The following is a 21,405-nucleotide window of genomic DNA, read 5'->3' on the forward strand; positions in this document are numbered from 1 at the left end:
AGCAACTTGTGTGCTTATGTGCATTTGGAGTTTTAATTTCATGTCTAGATCTTCTTTGTGATTGGTTATGATATGTGGCTTGTGACCTTTTTTGTTAGTTTGTTGTTTTAGAACCTGGACAACATTTTAATTTCTTTTGGGAGCTTTCTTGGCTGGAATTTATTAGGTACCAAGCTTCCTTTAGCTGATTTATTACATTGGTACATTGGTTCATCTTCATGAATGTTGTTACAATGCTAACTGCCTGTGCATTTAGGATATGGGTGTGACGACCCCACTTCTCCCTAAGGCGAACCAGAGGGTTGGCGGGTCGTCTGCCTGGCTCTCGCCAGGACTCACGCAAGTAAACTGGCTAAACCTTCCCGACGTATAGCTTAAACCATTACTAAACTCGTCACCCGAACAAGCCAATCCTTAAAACAACCAAAAATACTAGAAACGCATTAACTTCAGAGATAACATTACCACTGGACGACTGAACATCCAGTCTTAAGTACACCTCCAATCAGTTTACAACACAACTACATTCACACGTTACAAACCACAAAGTGAAATCATAGAATTCAAATACAATCCTACAAGCCAAACAAAACTCAGGTTTTGCACTTTTCCAACTTCAAGTGGCAACCCAAAACGAAAGATACATAGTCCGATTCAAAACAACATTCATAAAAGGTAAAGGCAGACTTCAGGTCTCTCAAATGCCGGAACCTGTTAAGGAAAACAAGTAACGTGGGGTGAGCTAAAGCTCAGTGGTGCCCCGAACATGCAATCATATAAACAAATAGCGAATAATAACTCCAAACTAAAATTCAACAAGTAAGAAAGCGTATAACAGCATAGGGTAGGTCTCAGGAGCCATTTTCCACGAACTTGATCAAAATTAACCGCAGTTGACCCTCCGTCAACTCTCACTATCTAAAGTCCACGTAGAACTTTTTTTTTATCTTAACATGCTCCAACCAACTTACTCCCACCGGGCCCGTTCTTCTCACTAGGAAGTTTGGTATTACTCGAGTATACCTTTTAATAGCCTAGTCGAGGGATTCACCCAACGACGTCACAACAAGTGGTTACCAAGTCAGGATAAGAGGCCCTCCCACCCTAAGGTGTGGTACATTCCCCTGCCTGGTGGTTTAGTTGACGAGTCCACGCTCCAGTCAACAGTTGCAAGGTTTTTGGTGCTTGAGTTAGGATAAGAGGCCCTCCCACCCTCAGGTGTGGTACATTCCCCCACTCAGTACCTAACTAGTGCGAGCAAGATATTCGAGAAAACATTTCAAGTAAGTCACCACTTGAAAGGCTAGCGCGATAAAGTACACACTGCCCATTTTGATGGATCAGGAAAACCACTATCCGATTATCACATAACAAGTCAAGAAAGCGCCTTAACAAGATAAACATAGAACAAGCAAGGACACTCACCAAAAGTGAAGCTCAAAAGTCAAGTTGGGAATCGAAGTCCACGTCCTCGCTAAACCCTAAAAGACCAAGTTTTAAAACTATAAGTTTTACTATACAAGTTCTTGGTTTATATATAAAAGATTATCCGGTATATAACTAGTTTATCTTCTCAAAATAAATCCTCAATTCTCTTAGAATTAAAACTAGTAAAAGTGATAAAGTATTTCATATGGTTTCTTTGAAGGTACTTTCTTTCTAGAGGTGCAAACCAGAACCAACTTACTTCAAATAAGTTTTCTCCGCCTTTCATTTAATGTTATTAAAATCTCGTGTTTTTGACAATTTTCCTCTAAAACAACTAGCCAGGGTCAGCTTTACGAAAAATTTTAGAGTTTGAAAATTAGTGCAATCATTTCCTAAAAGTAATAAGGCTAGTTTAAGCAAAGGAAAGAATTAACTAGTTGGCAAGGTTTTAAAAGTCCCGACACTCGAATTTTAGCATTATCGCACTATACACAAATTCCATAGCTTGATACTAGGACACTATATTCCAACAAAGCTTGGTTAACAAGTACTCGAATTCAAAGGACCAAAACGGACTTCACGATTCCAATTCACTTGTACATTATATTCCAATTTGCCAATATAGAAAAATCACAATTCAAACATCTATTTCACTAGGGTTTCATCAATCATTAGCTCTAGGTCTCAACAAGTTCAATTCTAATCAAAATTAAACAAAGGAAGTCCAAGACATCAAAACCATTCCAAACCACAATTCATGGACTTTCCAAGCGCATTTCGGCCAAATCACTTAAACAATTCCACCAAAAATTTAACTCTTGCAAAAATTACTCAAATGGCCAAGAGCTTCATCAATCATTAGCTCTTGGCATCAAACAATCACTCCTTACATCAAATCAACCAGAAATTTAACCCAAAACAAATAGGAAAGTCACGGCCAGCTTAACTCACAAGTAACTCTAGAAATTCAGTTTTTTTTCCCTCTCATCCACGGCTCAATCAGCAACATGCATGACCAATTAATTAATTGACTATCAGTTTTAATCCAAAGCCAGGTTCGGACATCATCAAAGGTCACCAACCAACCAGAATTTCATCCAAGTCTTCTCGGTTAGCTTGCATGCAAGCAGATTCTGTATCACTTTGATTTTCTTGCTTAATCAAGGCTGATTAACCTCATGCAAAGCTTAATCATCCAATTTTTAGTTAGCTAAACACACATCTAGGCTCAGATCACCTCAAATTAACAAATTAAAGCTGCATTTCCCAGCTCAAGCTCTCAGCAATTCCCATCCTCTTCATAATCAGATTTCCTGTGACTTAATTCATCATCCAACTGCACAACGATCACATGCATGCCCATAAACAACATCATCTACCTATAATTAACTAGTCTAAGTCCAGAATTTACCTCAACTTGAAGCTCAACACACGCGACAAGCAGCTGCAATTTTTCTCTCCTCTCGGCTTGCTAAGGAACTCGGGTATAACTGGCTGAGCTCAGTTTGGGCAGGTTGTGGTGTTGGTTGTTGGGCTGATCGCAACTGGTTGAAGATGAGGAAGGAAATGAACAGCTCGGCAGTGATGGAGGAGATGAAGACAGATAGCTCGCACACTATCTCTTGCTCTCTCTCTCTCTCTCGGACAGTTCAGAAATGCAGCTCACCGACTCTCTCTCCTTTGCTCAAGCTTACAAACGAAATGATGGAAGTGTTGGCTCTCGGTCCTCTTCACCAGCTCACGGATGAAATGAAGGAAGAACGGCAGGTCTCTCTTTTTTTTCTTTCTAGCTTACGGACAGAGAGAAAGGAAAGAAAATAAAGAGCTTGGCTCCCTCTCTCTCTCACTTCACTCTCGATTCACGGCAGGAGAAGGAAATGGAAATGGAGTGTTGTGGTGAATTGAAGCTGATGTAGTGGAGTGTGTGTAGTGAGAGTGAGCCGGCAAAGATGGAAGGTTGAGTGTTGATGTGGAGAATGGAACCGGCAAGATGGAAATGCTTGGATTTGAAGCTTACCCAAGGAGGTTCCATGGCTGCATGGTTAATTTGAGATGGAGGAAGGCTAAATTGGTCTTTTAACATCTTGTCCGACCTTCCACTTAAGTCCTCACTCGTAATCAAATTCCAAAATTTTACCCCAAATGAAATTTGATAGCCTACTAGTATACTAATCTCACCAAAAATTTAATTATCGAGATTTTAACGTCCTAAGTGAAATTATAAAGGGTTTTGACCTAAAATCGATTTCGTCTTAATTCTAGGTTCCCATTGACACTTAATATTATTAACACTTAATATTAGCTATCGAAATTCAAAGAATTAATATTAAAGCAATAAAATAATCTACATCAAGAAATATTAATTTAACTTGGCAAAAATCAAATAATTTAATATTTTGCACAATTAAATTAGTTGTAATCTAAAAATTATTTTTACATACTTATTTAAGAACAACTAATAATAAAATTTATTAAAAGTCTAAAATGCAGTTGAAACATGTATAAATGTATATATATATATATATATATTTTCAAGGCTCTCACAATGGGAACTTTCTTTGTTGTTTTCACTTTTCATATTACTTATTCTTTTGCTGCTTGTTGAACTTTTGATTACTGAAATTAAATGGTTGGAGTTTGTAAATGGAAATATGGAATGAAGCAATCTTGAATAGTTCATGTTTGATTCTTTTGATAATAGCAAATTCAGATATGCAGTTGGAAACGAGTTGCTATTGAGCAGGGAAAATGTTTGAGCTCAGACAAGCTTTAATTGAGCATTCGAGCTCGTTAAGGCTCGTTGCTTTTATTGAGTCATGGTCGAGCAGTATCACTGCTACATCAAGTCGATCTCGAGTATAGGTATCTTTGCACAATCGAGCTTGAGCTCGAACTGAGTAGTACTATTATCCTTCGAGTTCGAGCTCGAGTTAGGTGCTATTCGAGTTCAACTCGACTTGAAAGCACCCCTAGATAATACTAGTACTATCAATTTGATTAAGAATCCCATTCAACATTTTAGAACTATGCATATAGATGTTAAACATCATCTCATTCATGATTTGGTTCAAAGAGGGAAATTTTGTCTAAATATGTTTGTTCTAAGAATCAAATAGCAGACATCTTTACAAAAAAGCCTTGCCATTAGATCAATTCCTATATTTGAGGTCAAAACTAGGCATTGTGGAAAGAATTTTTTGAAAAATTTCTCTATCAACTAGTATCAAACATCCAATACTAAAGAGCAGATGTCCAACAGTGTTCTAAATAAGTTTTCTATTTTGTGGTTCGGACACAAGTGTCAGACAAACTCACTACGCTGGGCGGTCTGACAGTCAAAATTACTAGGTTTTAAAGTTTTTCAGACATTCATTCTACTCATTTCGCTCCAAATGTTTCAGACAAAAAGGATAAACCCTTACTTTCCCCATCTCAAATTCGTTCAAATTTCACCATTCTTCTTCAAAGTTGAACTCAAAATTCATCTCGTCCGTTTGGATTAGCTGTTTTTGGGGGTGTTTTTGAAAAATTTTACTGTAGTAGAGTTTTATAGTATATTTTAGAAAATATTTTGGGATATTTAAGAGTAGAAGAGTTTTTAGAACATATTTTGGGATTTTTTTAAATATTTAAAAAATTTAGAGTACTTTTTAAAAATTTTAATAGTATTTGAAAAACTAGTTTTTAAAAAACTCTTGAATCCAATTTTTCATCAAAATCCCAACAAAAACAGGTCTCCTTGGTAGTAGTCGAAAAATCCCAAAAATTCTCAAATCCGTCAAAACCCCCTCTTGAAATTGATTCACGTGACTCTATCCATCTAGTATTATTTAGTTGTACATATTTAGGCTCTCCATAACTTTCTTTTTCAAATAAACATAAGAGCCCGAGGAGGATCATCATTAACTACTGTCGGATGTAGTGCTGGTAGAAATTCTTCTTCTACTGTTACACCAACGCATCAACTATCTATATGAGGTAAAGGAACAACTTCTAGTAATGTTAAACAAACCAAAGCTGATCAAAAACAATAGTAGCAATTACCAAAATTCATTGATGAAGAGGCTGAGAAGCAATATGATTTGGTCTCACAAAAAGGGTTCATCACTTAAAAATCCATAGATATTTCTGACTTTTGTAAATTTAAACTTCAGATTGTTTTAGATTACTTTAAATTTCAGAAATGGACTTATTTATTGGAAATTCGTCATATAGTTTACCCTAAAATGGTGTGTCAGTTTTATGCCAATGTTAGACAAGGTAGTAGACCTTCCGAAATCATATCTCATGTTAATTGTGTAGATATCATTCTCACTCCTAATTTAATTAATCAAATTTTCAACACCAAAATTGAAGAGGGGTGTAGAAGCAAAATTGCAATTTTTTTCTCCTATGAAGAACACCCTACTTCATTCAATCACTTTGATGGCTCTAAGTTGATGAAATACTTTAAAACTTCTTTTAAAACACCAAATGAAATTGGTTTGAGTGAATTTAATCCTTTACAACAATTCTCTTTACTATGGTTTTAAATTTATTGATTCCAACTAATGGTCATCGTATGAATGCAAATAAAATGAAGCTTTACTTATTTTACTATTTTATGGAGAAAATTAGGGTTGATTTTGGTTTTATCATGTGCCGTTTTATGAACAAAATTAGAACCAACACTAAAAAAAGCTTTCTTATGCAAAGTTTCTCAACCCCCATATTCAAGTATTTCAACATTCCTTTTCTTGGTGAGCTTTCAAAAGAAAACTCCACTCATTTTTTCACCAAAAGTTATTTTGATCGTAAAAATGTCAAGTTAATTTGATGGAGTTTTGGTCCACAAAGAGGCTTCCAAACATGTCCATGATATCATTTCTCTTTCATAGCCTCCTAGTAAACGTTGTAGGATTGAGTCCCAACCTTCCTCCTCACAAACCACTTTTCATCCTTCCTCATTCGACCAAGTGATGAACCTTTTGGTAGGGCTCAAACAACAATGCTTCTCTTTGAAAATGGTCTTCATACGGTGATCAGTCCGGAGCAACAAACAAGTTTCTTGAATATGAATAGCTTGCTCTTTAGTACTTTTCAACAAGAAGGCCCTTCTCTGTCCATTCTAACTCAAGAGGAGCATCAAGAAACTACTAATGCTCAATCTACTCCTATTCAAGAAGAAGTAGGGACAAGATACTGCATCAAAATATCAAGAGGCTGCAAGTACTTCTTATCAAGTTGAACAGGTTCAAGAGGAGTCCAAAACAATTGAAGAAGAAGCACCATTCCAACTAATTCATAGGAGGCCTAGATCATCTCACATGAAATTTTAGGACTATTTAGACTTTCTTAGATTCATGTAGGATGCATTGACTCATATTATTGACAATCTTTTTTTTTGTTTCTGTTTTCATGTGTATTTGAACTTAATGACAGCTTGTTGTGGCTCTTGTTGTGTATTTAGACTTGTGTTTCTATTTTCATGATATGGTTCTTGCCCTTACTATGAATGTTTTAGTTTTTTCAAAGATATTATGGTTCTTGTTGTGGCTATTCTTCTTGGAATGAACTTGCTGGCAGGTGATTTTATTGATTTTTAGGAGAAATTCTGCTCAAATTTCCTTAAATTTTGTACTCATAAAATGTGTTTTGATTGATGACAAAAGAGGGAGAAAATTTGTATATGATGGTTTTATATAAGCTAACTTTGAGGGGTTGTGTAATTTTTAAACACAACATTATTTTTTGTCATATATTGAGGAGGAGTAATATAATTACAAGTGCTCTTCGTATATCAATGTTTCTTAGCTCTCTTTTATTTGAAAAATCATCATTTGGTATGTCATCATAAAAAAGGGGGAGAATGTTGGATTTGATCCTTAATTTTGAAAATAACTAAACAAAATGATGATTTAGACTAATGATTTCACATAAGCAATTATTTAGAACAAGTGCCAAGTCCAACCAAAGAAAGAAAGAAATTGAACTATGTCAAGCAAAAAGGACTAGCATCTATCGGATGTTGAGTTCGGATGCAAGGTAGTGGATCGGACGTCCGATAAACAACAACAACACATCGAACGTAGTGCTTCGGACACAGAATAAAATTGTAAGATGTTGGATATCTAGGAGAATCTACCGAACGAAAGGATCGGACGCAGAATGCTACTATCGGCTGTCCGAAAAAATTCAAGGAAAGAAATCAAGGTCTTTGTTTCTATCGGACGAAGAAGCCTTTGAATGCAATGCAACTTTCGGCTGTCTGATAAAAATTGAGAAGAGCACACCACCTAAGTCTATCGAACGCAAGCATCAGATGCAATCACAGCCACTAGACATCCGATACTCTTAAAGGTTAGTTTCTTCTACATTACACGCATGACCGTTGGAGGAGAAAATGTGGCCTTTTTGAAGACCTATATGTACCACAAAGTCTGTAGTTATTAGAGACTTTGCCTATATCAATTACAAACTCTTAAGAGTCATTTTAGTTAGAAAATAATCTTATTTTACACTTGTAATTATTTGTGAGGTGAAATCATTTTAAAAGCTTTTTAAACTTGACTTTGAGAGGGCTATTCAATTTGTAACTTTGAGAGGGTTAACTAGCGTTAATTGTAGAATCCTTTGGGTCAGCCAAAAATTGTTTGGGGTGAATAAAGGGTGATCCTTCCATCGTACAAGATTGGTTTGCTTTACCAAATTGAAAAAGTTTCATTAGTGGAACAAAATTTCAAGTTTGATTAAACTTGGAAGTTGTTGGTTTGCGCTTTCTTATCCCTTTTCTTAATCTCTTATTTTACTTGTCTATTTGTTCTTAATTACTTTATTCTACTTGATTATACTTGGTTGTTGTGTAAACAAGTGATTTGATCACTTAGATAACTTGGTAAATTTTAATTGTGCAAAATTACTTTTAATCCAACTAGATTTTAATTAACCTAATTCACCCCCCGACCCCCAGGTTGTTTCAGCCTTTTAGGACCTTACATATACTACTAGGATTAAGCCAATAGTTAGAGGAGAGTTGTTAAAGTTCTCCCCGATATCAAGTTTAGGGTCCGAATTCTAGACCTGTCAGTTGAAGGTGGAAACAGTGTGGAGAGAGCAGAATTAAAAAAATTAAATTTTGACAAAGCCTAGTAAGGTACATTTACGATTGTATGTTTTCCTAATTTATGGTTTACAACATTACTTATTTTTCATTTTTTTTTAAAGTCGCCCTTGGGGCTGTTTCATTTCCTTTTGGTTTGTGGTGCAAAACACTTTTCATCAAGTGGGTCCATAGCCCCTCAACAATCTTCTTAAAGAAGTCCCCTGAAAACTTTTGCTTTTCCTTATTGTACAGGCACGAGCCGCACGGCAACGGCCAGTTTAATAAAAAAATACACCTTTTAGTACGACGGGCGACAGAAAATGTCGTCCCATTGCCGTAATAAACAAGTTTGCATGTGTTGGCTTGTAAACTCGTGTGTTACACGAGAAAGAATCTTGATAAGAATTTTATGTTTTACTTTTACTTGTGACGTATATATAATATATACACACAATTGAAATGGGAAGAGAATGAAGAAATTAACGAGTGTAAATGAATTTAATTAAATCGAACATCATAATATTTAAATTTATTTTATTATTTTAATGAATTTAAAATTATGTTCAAATTTAATTTAGTTATTTATTGAAATGAACTCAAGTGAGCATTTATGGAGTCAAACTCAAACGAGTTTATATCAACCTGAAATCGAGTCGAATTGCAATAGCTTTGAATTTTTAACCTATAAATTACAATTTTGTACAACTTGAGCCAAGTATTAATTGAATTTAAAAGTTTATCGAACATAAAGTAGTGTTCAACTTTAGATAAATTAGTTGGTGAATTAAAATTGGACGAACTCTCGTTGAATTAAACTTGATTCGAATATTGAGTAACATGATTCTTCTTTCAACCCCACGAGTATGGCTGGAAAGGCTAAATCCACACCACTCTAAATTCAAAACTCTTATGTATTATCGCTTGTATCACCCATGTTGAAAAAGGCATGAAATTAATATCGAAGGGTATGGATTTAACTCCCAAGAATGTTTATTTTAATTCCCAGAACGTATATTATTATCAACCGCTGAATTATATTTGATTATGAAATGGACCTTCATTCAGATTATGACTTTCCAATCTAGTATACAGCAGTATGCAATGAATTTTTTTTTCTCTTAAAGATGGAGGAAATGAATATTCAAAAACTTCTTAACGACCTAAATAGTGCACAAGAAAATTATGAAATTAAATAAGGTCGCTTGAGAATCAGATTGACTGTTAAATCCCATTCCTACATTTTCACAATCATCAGAGATTATTTCTAGTGGTAATCAAAGAAACTTCTTACACTAAGCTGCTTAATATTAATCTTACCCCACCAATGAAAAAAAAAAAAATCAATCTCCAAAAGTGTTTTCCGCAGCTTACATGTGGACAACAGACCATTAAATATGTAGCAGACACATGAATGAATATCTTGGGACCCAAAAAAAAAAAAGAAAAATTTTAAAGAAGTCATAATAGTAGCACACATCTTTGGAAGTTCATTAAAATATCTACGAAGTCTGGTCACATTCAAGCCTCCACTTGTCTCGCGTCAATTGGGATTCTCTTTCTCCTGATATGACTTTTTCCAGAAAATTGGTTACATATTTCCTCAGCTGATAGCAACTCTTTCCTCCAAAACATTAAAAAAAAAAAAACCCAGATGTCCAAGTTAGCTTCACTTTCACAATAATTAACCAAGAGGAAACAAATCTAATGGTTGCTTTTGTTACTCGGATTTTAGGGAATATGTACACCAAGTGGGAACATAAAATAATGAATCCTACCCTCTAATTTGATGCCAATTCCTGACTTTATATAGTGAATAACTTTACACAATGAAGGGCCACAATTGTGCTAGCTTTACCATTATATTCTTTAACATTATATTGAGGGAAGTTTAAAGAGACTGTGTATAAGGGACTAGTAGGATTTGATCACGTATTAGAACACCTTTTTTAGATTTTTTTTCACTGCCGGTAGAGTTTGAATTCCCAACCTACGGCCCAAAAAGTGACTTGGTGGCTATTGTACCGAAACTCAGTAATTTTTACCATTATATTCACAATTTCCAATTTAACTAAGAGCAGAACTTCTGCGGGGCTTGCAGCTAAAGTCATCAAATTAGGTGAGGAAAGCGTCGTAAGTCATAACAAGCTAAAAAGTATGAGACAATTTCAGAGAAATCAAAAGACCCCATCAAAGACTTCCAACCATATTGCACATAATTACTAGAGTTGACAAAGGTAGTTAATAGCTAAAACCTATTCTGGCTTGAACGACTCCTTCAGTTCTTGGTTGGACCACAAAATACTACAACTTCACGTCTTTTTTTGACCACAAAAAAAAAAAACATACACACATATCGTTTGTCTTCCCCAGGAGGACGGACAGTCTCTGGATGAGTTTCTCAGCAAGTGTCATGCAATTTTAGGAGACAATTTAAGACCAAAATTCCCCATTTGAATTTTGTGTGATGGAGATTGAGATTCGAAGAAATTTTGAAAATGTGTTGGTATGTCTCATGGATGAATAGTTAGCCATTGACTGTATTAATGTACAACACACCAGTTGCCAAAAGAAAATATAATCTTCACTTTTGCGAAGGTAAAATTGAAAAATCAAAAGATCGGCTCTAGATCCTCTGTCAGACAATTATGTGTTACACGTATAAATTACACCCAAGATTAGTTAAACCAACCCAATGAAAAAATATACCAAATAATGCAAGTTTTACACCGTAACAAAGGATCCGCAGCCCACAAGATAGACATAAAAATTTAATGAAGATATCCACATTTACCTCGTTCAACTAATACTGGCAATTATTGAGGTCCCGAATTCAAAGCATATCTTCTTTCTCCACCCATTAGTTATGTTTGCCAAACTGTGTATTACTACTGCAAAGTATCCCTTGAGCAGTTCACTGAAGTCTCTTCTGCTCTGGCCCATGTGGGACATCCAAAGGTACAAAACAACTGAAATCTCCCCTGATGCTCTCTGCACATCAATGTCATGAGATGATTATGTCGTATCTGTGTGGGATGTCCTACGGACCAGGATTCTAGTGGAACCATGTCTAAGTATTCTTCCATTATTTTCGCTTCGATCATCTTATCATTGAGCTGGTCTGCTGTTTCTGATTTGAGTTTCTGGCACCTGCAACAGTATGTCAGACAGTCTGATCGAAAATTTGAGCAGAAAACCAATCGGTTTTGGGAGTTCCATGAGCAATCCAATAGCTGGGTTGAAGTGGAACTCCCTTTTGATCTTGTTTCTTGTGTCAATGATACTTGTACAAGAGTTGGTTCAGTTGATCATCAGACGATGGACAAGATTGAAGACACAGAAGAACTTGATGTTCCTGAGTCGAAAAGGAGCTCTGAAAAGAAGGATTGTTTAAAAGCAGGGGTAGGGGAAAATTCTAATGCTGTTCTGCCTTTCAGAAAGAGAGTTTCTCTAACAAAAATGTCTGATACATCCATCTGGATTACTGGACCTAGTGGATCAATCTATGAGAGGTTTTGGAACGGTTTGCAGTGGGTAATAGCACCACATGACCTACCAGTAAGTGCAGGGTATGCGATTTCTGTCTTCATTGTTAATCAGATAATTCTTGCTCTCTCAGAGGCAGGGAATCTGTACCAGGTACTAATCTCCGAAGGAAAACACGTTTACATCATCCAAATCTGTAGTCCAAACAGGAATAAATATGAAAGTCTACTGTATAGATGTCATGAAAGATGTCCACAGATGGAACAAGAACAGATTAAAGAAAAGAACAACAGAATGAGTGCCACACACAATTTGCTTCAGAAATTTTAAGATTTTATATTGACTTCAAGAATCAGTCTTGTTACTGCATATCGATCAGTCCTCTATAGGTGTGAGACATTTTCGAGCATCACAAATTCACAAAGCTATTGAATTTGGATTACACAACTGTATAGTTATTGCAACATAGAGTCCACAACAACAGAATGAGTGCCACACACGATTTGCTTCAGAAATTTTAAGATTTTGTATTGACTTCAAGAATCAGTCTTGTTACTGCATTTCAATCAGTCCTCTATGGGTGTGAGACACTTTTAAGTATCACAAATTCACAAAGCTATTGAATTTAGATTATACAACTGTACAGTTTTTGCAGCATAGAGTCCACATTCCTTCTTTTGGATTTTATGACAGATGCAGCTGAATGAAAATGCACATCCAGTTTGGGTTGATTTCACACCACTGATCAATAACAGTACAAGCCATGAAACAGGACAAAGATTTCCCGCCCGAGTAATTTCTGGAGTGACCTCAGAAGATAGGGAGTGAGTAAAATACTGATTTCAGAACATTCCAATTCAAAGCAGATTCATTTGCTGGAAAACAAAGTTCTGTTACAAGCAAAACTTGCCAATTCAGACTCAAGCTAACAATTTGTTTTCCACCTCACCATCAGGAGATTATATTTGTGCACAAAGAATCGATCACTAATAGAACTTATTGGGACTGAACCTACCAGGTGAGACCAGCCGAAAAGGCAGTTACTAGCTATTATACATGCACCTTAACATATCAATGCAAAAAACTGAATTCATGAAACTTTTCCAAGTTATACACTGTTCTTTGTTGTGCGCAGATGGAAAAATCATGGTCGACCACCTGGTGCCGATGTTGAAGCAATAGTCGATGCTACTTCTGTTAGACCAGAAGCAGTATTTACTGTAAGGTAAGTTCCCTCTTCCTTACTTTGTTTGGTATGAGGGATGAAAGTAAATATACTGTGGAGATACTACGTTGTCTATATTTATCAAATCTACGCTATTTGTTCATTGATTTGGAGGAGACATGGTGCAACAGTGCTGCAGGAGATCTCTACGAATATGACCAGAATTCCAAGCCAGCATGGAAGAAACACATACAAAAAGAAGGATCAGAACTAGATCTCTCTTTGGCTCCATTGAAAGGTTGCAGCTTCCATGGACTGAATGGACCTACTTCAGTGTCAATCTTTCTTTTAACCAAGGTACTGGATGCTTCATCTTATCAGTCGGATGAGTGAATGATCATAGATTGAGCAATCATTCATATGAAGCATGAATTATAATGAGATGAATACTTTAGAGTAAGTGTCAAGCAGATTCACGAAGATATTGAGGATGACTTGAGGTTTCAAGGACTATGTGAAGCACACAAATGCTTAGTTGGCATAACGAGTCAAAAAACATTCAAGAAGCAGCTGAGGATAGTAAAAGACTTTCCAGAAACAATTAAATCACATCAATGTTTAAGAAAGCCACTGATTCTTGTTCCCACCATTTAACTGCATCAAAATGAAAAGAGAAAGATCTTCCGGTGCTAAAAACTACTCACACCAACTTCTTAAGTATCTAATATTCTGTTGACAGAGTTCCTATTCAATCAAAGGAGAGCCACTGCCTTTTCCCCATACCAAGAAGCAATTATTTTCTTCTTGCAATTAGGTACTTCAGTCTTGTCATCATTTGGCTGGATATGATGTATAGTTCCAATTTTCACCTGTGCTACATGACACGAACAGGGAGGAGACTTGGTTGAGAGGCAATTCCAGCAGAGGAAGTGGAAATGGGTTCCCCATGGAAGTCCAAAGGATCATTTCTTGACATCCATCACATGCAATCCTCAAGATGAACCAAATGAGAACCTACATACAATGTTTCTCACTACAGCAGCTGGATTAGTTTTTGAATATCGAATTCCAAAACAATCAGGTACATCACTTCTATGGATTGCCATTTTTCTGAAATAGTTGTTTGACTTTATTAACTAGCGCAGTCTTGGGGAAAGCCAGTTGCTAAGTAGAAATTGAAATGGAGGCCTAATAGGAAAATACAAATATTTTCTAGCTAGAATGAAAACATGAATTGTCTTCCTACTTTTTAGCCAGCATTAAGGTTGAACGGATTTATCTTTGATGGCATGAATCATTTAGTATCCCGAGGAATTGATTTTGATACAATGCAAGATATGCAACATGAGATGGGATTCCTCTTTTATAGATTGCCTTCTATGTATCTTGTTGATTATTTACACCTTTCTTCCATCTACCTACACACATCTTGATATACTTCCAAAGCTCAACCACCCATGTAAGTATACGTGCTGAAAAAAAAAATCCCTTAAGTGTCTGCAGATAACTAAGTATCAGAAACCTGCTAAATGCTAATTTAAAGGAGAGCCTGACCTTTCTCTTGTTTTTTCATGGCTCATTTCCTTATTAGTGATTCTACAAAAATGATGAATATAACAATGAAACTTAGCAGTTGAAATTCCAAATACTACATGATAACATGTTATTTTGATTCCCTGTGACTCTTCATATATTCGCTGCTACGATATTATAATTTACTATAGAATGTTCACCTCTCAGAATTAGCTTCACGTCAAACTAGAGCATATAATTGTGACTCACAGAAACGATCTGAATAAGAATAAGTTCATAAGATTGGAGCAAGACATTTCCTTAGGGAGCACAATTAATTATCAAATATAAAGGATTCTAGGAAATTTATGTTGCTGCACACACATAATAACACAGGAAGACAAGCATATCAGCCACATGTACAGTACATGAATGTAATTCTGTCGCTCTGCCATTTGTAACTGAGTTTCCAGCCCGGTGGTGATGACATTACAAGAAGCAGAAGTAATTCATTAGTACAAGAAGGTGACCATGTTTCACTGGCAGAAGAAAATCTCAGCTTTTACTCACTTTCACTCTCTTTCCTCTTTTCCTAATAGTGGTGCATTTTCCCTCTCGTTCTACAACTATATTTACAAATAAGTGACAATGCACCTTATTGTATTAAAAGGGAAAGAACACCAGCTTTCGCTTAACAGCCCTTTAATGTTCAATTTGATTGTTCAATCCATGAAACCCTACGGTTCACAGAGGCAGTGTTGTGTTTCAACCGTACATTAATAGCATCCAAATCCAATTCAATTACACAAGCCTAGTGAATCCTAATAATATAAAAACTTTAAATTTGTGTAATCCGTACAAAGGTTCAACATGCACTTTACTCATATTGCCTCATTTCATTTCATTTCAAGATAACCATTTGTAATACCATACCTCCTGCATTTCAAGATAGCTGGCTCTATTATAACAATGCCCTAAGGTTTCAGTAATATGCAGATTTATCAGAATCCAATGACAAGTCTGATCAACAAGTTTGCCTTATATGCGCCTAGGCTATTGAAAAAAGAGTTCCTTTTAATTTCTGATAGAGAACTAAAACTTTTGAGGTATCTACATATAAGTAACTAGACAGACATTCCAAGCACTGTAATTAGCATGTATCAAGTGTCATCGACTGTTGAAGATGTCTGCATCTGTAAGATAAACTTCTGAAGTGAGGAAACTGTGTTGAGAAAATTCTTTGATCTTATTAGCATTCTTATGAAGATGTTCAAATCTTTTGGCAGGCCAAAATCTTTTGAACAGATACTAACTTCTTTATATCACAAATTAATAACTTTAACACATGAAATGTCACAAAACACGCACTAGTCCTGAGATAAGAGATTCTTTCACAAGATCAAGTAATGAGTTAAAGGAGGATTGATTTGAAGAAAATTAAGCCAAGTTTGTTTAGTCTTTGATAACCCTTTGTCTCAGTCAAGCGAACATGAAAGCCAAGCATTTTTATTAGGCAGCCCAGATATGGGAAGCTTTTCTCTTATTTTAATTAAAGGGGTGGTGAGAGTTTAACTTTCTAGCGGCGTACTTCTGTCTCAGAAAAAGTTTTCTTTAATCTACTTGTCAAACCATTCTCCATTTAGATAATGAACTGAGACCTCTTTCTTTGTATCCAACTTTATGATTAGACAGAGACCTAGCCAAAGTGTTCTATCCTATCGAAAAGGAAAATCTTTTGCAATATACAATGCATATTGGAAATCGCCACAGGATGCCAAGTTTCAAGGTCAACCAGATTGCTACATCTATTTCCTGACCACTCCAGCCATCTAAGGAGGCAGGACTAAAGAACTTGTAACAAATCACATACCCATGTGCAGATTATCATACATGCACAATGCATGTCCATTTGTGTCTCTTATTGAGGAAATCAGTTATCAATTGCAATGGAAAACTCGAAAGATTAATTGAACTACAATCTTGATGTCAATATATTTTATGTGAAGACAGGTGCATCCCAGGAGAACCAAATTCTAGAGCATTGGGTGAATCACATTCATCCTTCAAATGCAAAAATAGCAAAACGAATTACAGGGCTCCAATTGCAAGTTGGCAGAATGATTTTTCCATTAGATGATGGAAGGCTTTCAGAATTGCATCTACCAGGTATTGGTGGTGAAAGTTCAGGACCAAGTCAGCAGATTAATGCCCGGAGAAGAGTATCCCCCAAGTATGTATGGTCCATATTAGATGCTCCAGAAACTGAAGGATGGAATGCAGAATACTGTACTGAAGAATATGGACCTACAAATTGCATTTCAGGGATGAAAGAGGAAACCAATGATGAAGATCTTACAGGATTAATATCAAGAAGGAGAAAAGGAATTAGTTCACAACAAAACTACTTATTACTTGGCATATCTGGCAGCAGCTCAACCAAGACCTTAGAAGATCATAGTATAGCAGATCACTCGATTACCAAAAACTTCCGTCTCAGAGCAATGCATGGAGGAAAATCCTTCTTCCTGATAACAGATGAGGGCCTGACATTTGAATACCTAAGTGCCGAAAATGTGTGGTTCTGGTTGAGGCACGAGCATTCAACAGCCATCAGGGGCGCAGTTGGAAACTACAATGGAAGTTTGTATTTGATTGATGAGTATGGAAGTCTGTTTATTAGAGAAAGAAGTGGAAATGAACTAGCATGGATAAATTGCACTGCCATAAAGAAAGGAAGACAAGTGATTGGAGGTCCACCATGGGATGGCATTCCTGGAAAGACACAGAAAGTAACAGCAACTGATGCACTCTTTTTTGTCAGCAGAAGTGGAAGGTTATTACAGCTAACTGTAAGTTGCATTATGCTTTAAATTTGAATCTTATATTTTGACAAGGTGGTTTCAAACAATTGAGATACAATTATCTTCAACAAATTGTCCTTGGGATGAAATCCTCCAACAAGTTCTTTCAGTACTTAGATGGAATCACTTATGGAAATAGTTTCAGAATGTCCATCAATTTTCGAGATGAAGAAATCAATCCAAATGTTGTTTTTTCTTTTCATCCATTCTTATGGAATCAATGCTCACTTAATCAGCCATAATGTTGCAACCCTGTATTTCTAATTATTTGAAATAGATCAGTAATCAAAATTTTAGGCCTCTGATCATCTGTCAACAAGTCAAAATTAGAACAATAATGAAGATTATCACAAGGTGAGCATGAAAAGAAAGATATATCAAGTGATTCAGTGGTCAATAAGCCTCGTGAAAGTAAAATTTTTCATTTCTAATAACTGCTTGATATTTTTTAGCGAAATCACAAAACAAAAAGTCTTGTTTTTCTGCTCAGACAAGTTCACTGCTGATAGCTATAAAGTATAACTACTTCTGTATAGGTTGCATTGAGAAAGTTCAAATGGAAAGATTGTCGAAACCCACCAAATACTAAGATTGCTTGCATAGCTGATCAGGAGGCTCTCAGAGAAAAAATAGTGTTTGTTATCGGGAGGAATGGTCGACTGTACCAGTACAACAAGGTTACAGAGCTTTGGCATGAGCATTACCAGTCTCAACACTTAGTTCTATCAAGATTGCCTGGAACAGCTATGAGGCCATCACCTTTATCATTAAAGGGTTCTCTTTTCATGCTTTCTGAAAATGGTGGACTAGTTGAATATCACTGGAATCAGTTAGACGGTTGGAATTGGGTGGAACATGGAACACCAAATAGTAATGTTACATTAGTTGGTTCACCAGGACCTTGCTTTGAAGGTGGCCAACTATTTCTGATTGGTTCAGATGGTAATGTTTATCTTAGGTTCCTGGACCAAGCAACATGGAAATGGAAGAACTGTGGCTTTCCATACACTGAAACTAAGGTGGATGCGGATCAAAAGCAGATTGGAGAAGGAAATGGAAACAAAGATATCTGTATCAATGAAGAAATTGAAACCAGCTTTGAGAAACTAGCAGAGAACTTGCAAGCTATTAACAAAAATTGTGATCCTAAGGTGAATGACTCTCATCAGTATCAACAAAACTTACACATACAAAATGTCTTATTTCCTCTGACTTCTTAGTGAACAATATGCAGGTGGAGTCTACACGTCCAATTTCATTTGCAGAAACCTCAGTCATATTTGAGCTAAGAGATGGCAGAGTAAGCAATCTAATTCATTGCCTACTCTAAGTTTCGTATCGTACCTAGTGCATCTAATTATCATCTGCTAACTATTACAACAGCCATACACTGGTGACGGTAAGACTGAAACTTCCAACATGCAACATAAGAACACTTGAATAATGAGAAATGTAATAAAGATCTACCTCTTTTGTAAATGCAGTTTATGATAGGATTAATCTTCTTACAAGTAACACATTGTGAAAATTTAAGTGACAGCACACAGACTTCGGTTGGAATTCTTATGCTTCTCTAAGAAAATCATAATATTTCAACATTTTCATCTCCAAACAAAGTAAACATATTAAATCTTGGCTTTGAGTATTTTGAAAATGTACAAGTTTAAACTCAAGTCTTCTACTTGATAGTGTTGCTGATGGAATTGATTCATGACAGTTGGCAGAGTTGCAGAAAACTGGAGATGCAAACTGGGCTTGGTCACGTTCCATTGGGACTCCCACAAGTTTATGCCTAGCTAACTATTGGACAACTTTGGCTTCATAAGATAAAAATGCCTTATTCAATACAAAAAAGGCTAGAACAGTTCACAGCACAGCAAAATACACATTTCGATAGGTTGCAGTATGAAAATGTTGTACAGTCTCTAGAGAAGGATATTTACAGAAATATTATACTGAATGGAGTTTTTCTCTATTTCTTTTCTTACTTATTCTTATGTATTCCTCCATCACAGAGAAGCACAGAACAAGAATGTAATCAGCTGTAAAGCAGTAATGCAAAGGAAAGGTACACAAAATGATGAATAAAATTTGGGTGTATTTATTGTATGAGCTTCAAGTTTATATCTCTTCCAGCATAGAGAATTTCTTTAATCTTTATGCTGAGGTCCTTAAACATTTTCGTTTCATTTGATAGTTGAGGTCTCTAAATGCTTGACTGAAATTCTTGGAATCTGGTACTTGAGAAAAGAGAAAAATCAGTGTGTTGGAAATTAAGTTTCTGAATTTCTTAGCAGAAGCTACAAATGAATCCTGATGCAAGTCTGCATTACAGTATCAGCTCATCAAGATTAACATTAATCTGATGAAACAGAGAGACTAGAGTTAAACTGTGTTAAGATTGTAGTAACCATTGTCTGTGGCTGGGATAACAGGCTAACAGCCAATCCCAGTACAGACTCTTCACAGGACCGTTCTGACTTTCAGCTGTATAGTTATTCTACTTTATTGCTCTCTTTTCTGCAAGAACAAAGAGCTATGCTATGCTCAACAAGCATTTGATTGATAGAAACATTCAAGGATGAAGAACCATTACAAGGACAATGTGCTCCTCAAGGTATGTGTCCTCAAGTGTTTCCACAGTATGAGAAAATTCATACGAAGCTGCAGTTTTAGAGCAAGAAGTATCCCTTCAGGGGTTCTCAATTCTTTATGGACATATTATTGTTCCATTATCAGAACCCTCTCAATTGCCGGAGTCATTGAGTCGGTTTTGAAGCAAGGTTAAGTACATTGTGCATCATCTCACGGCCTAAATTGTGGCAGTGTTTCACATTTCTCTATTGCTAGGAAAGCCATGTGAATGGAGATCAAGAGAACATGATTAAGGCAAGTCTTTGGATCAAGCAGAGTTAGGAGTTTGGATGGTATAACTTCATCTAATAGCTTCAAAAACAAATGAATATTTTATAGTGAGATGGCTCCATAACATGTTAAATATTTAGTATTTTCTTGTGGTTGTATAGTTTGTTACTTCTTATACAATTTGATATAAAATCATATAACAGTATTATATGTATAAATTTTATTCATACACACCAACTTAATAAATAAATTTAATTCACTAAGTAATCGTACACCAAATTTTGAAGAAGTACTACAATAGTTTATAATTGCACTAAATCTAACCCTACCTATCCAAACATCTCGCAACATCATTTCACCATGACCACACAAATTGCCCCAATCCTTCCTAAAACTGTTTCACTATGATACATACTTTGTCAATTAGCTGTTTTGAGCACTAAAATTTTTTGCGACCAGAAGGAAATGCCCTTTTAACCCTATTTATTCTGTAGTAAGTGACGTAATGGATCTCACCAGAGACTAACAAAGATGTCTACATGAGCTCTTTTTACTACACTACGGTAGACTAACAAGACGTCTACATGGGCTCCTTTTCCTACAATACAGTACATCACTTCTGCCTGGAAAATGCCAAATCATTGTGTCCAAAATAACCACGACATTAAGTTGAAGTTTAATTGGCATTTGTTAAGACGTTGGCTTGCCCGAAATAGACTGATCATGGCCCCTTCCATACGATGGGAAAATTATCAACTTATGTTTTGAACTATATATGTAATTTCTTGACGATTTCACTGCTGTTACATGAGGGTGATATACGGTTTGTTGGCCAAAAAGATCAAGAATGGGTTTACTTAGAAATTAAACATTTGTCTGCATAATTTTGTTGAGAGACTTCATCTCAAGCCAAAAGCAACCCTTTTTTTTTCTTTTTTTTTTTTTTGGGTCGAAGTGTCGCTACCACCAACGAAGAAATTTGAGGATACAGTCTCAAATTATAAGCCAAA

At 35.9% G+C, this 21,405-nt stretch overlaps 1 protein-coding gene across 2 annotated transcripts; it reads left to right on the forward strand.

Moving 5' to 3' along the window:
- The first annotated feature begins 11,424 nt into the window (after nucleotides 1-11,424).
- On the forward strand, nucleotides 11,425-19,639 carry LOC113701978 (uncharacterized). Of its 2 annotated transcripts, none has more exons than XM_027222909.2 (10): nucleotides 11,425-12,145; nucleotides 12,686-12,816; nucleotides 12,948-13,010; nucleotides 13,128-13,217; nucleotides 13,349-13,514; nucleotides 14,049-14,238; nucleotides 16,680-17,518; nucleotides 18,067-18,681; nucleotides 18,765-18,830; nucleotides 19,248-19,639. In XM_027222909.2, exons 1-10 carry the CDS (start codon nucleotides 11,573-11,575, stop codon nucleotides 19,353-19,355), a joined length of 2,841 nt encoding a protein of 946 aa, XP_027078710.2. In that variant the 5' UTR covers nucleotides 11,425-11,572; the 3' UTR covers nucleotides 19,356-19,639. The 2 variants fall into 2 exon arrangements, with proteins under 2 accessions (XP_027078710.2, XP_027078717.2); XM_027222916.2 differs by having other exon boundaries at nucleotides 11,425-12,064.
- The last annotated feature ends 1,766 nt before the right edge of the window (nucleotides 19,640-21,405 follow it).

This window comes from Coffea arabica, chromosome 1e (assembly GCF_036785885.1).
Source record: "Coffea arabica cultivar ET-39 chromosome 1e, Coffea Arabica ET-39 HiFi, whole genome shotgun sequence".
NCBI lineage: Eukaryota > Viridiplantae > Streptophyta > Magnoliopsida > Gentianales > Rubiaceae > Coffea > Coffea arabica.

Coding starts and splice junctions, on each gene's coding strand:
- LOC113701978 (XM_027222909.2), top strand. CDS start 11,573: ATGTCTAAGTATTCTTCCATTATTTTCGCTTCGATCATCTTATCATTG. Junction 13,011..13,127: donor ATTGGGACTGAACCTACCAG/GTGAGACCAGCC, acceptor TGTTGTGCGCAG/ATGGAAAAATCATGGTCGAC. Junction 14,239..16,679: donor TCGAATTCCAAAACAATCAG/GTACATCACTTC, acceptor ATGTGAAGACAG/GTGCATCCCAGGAGAACCAA.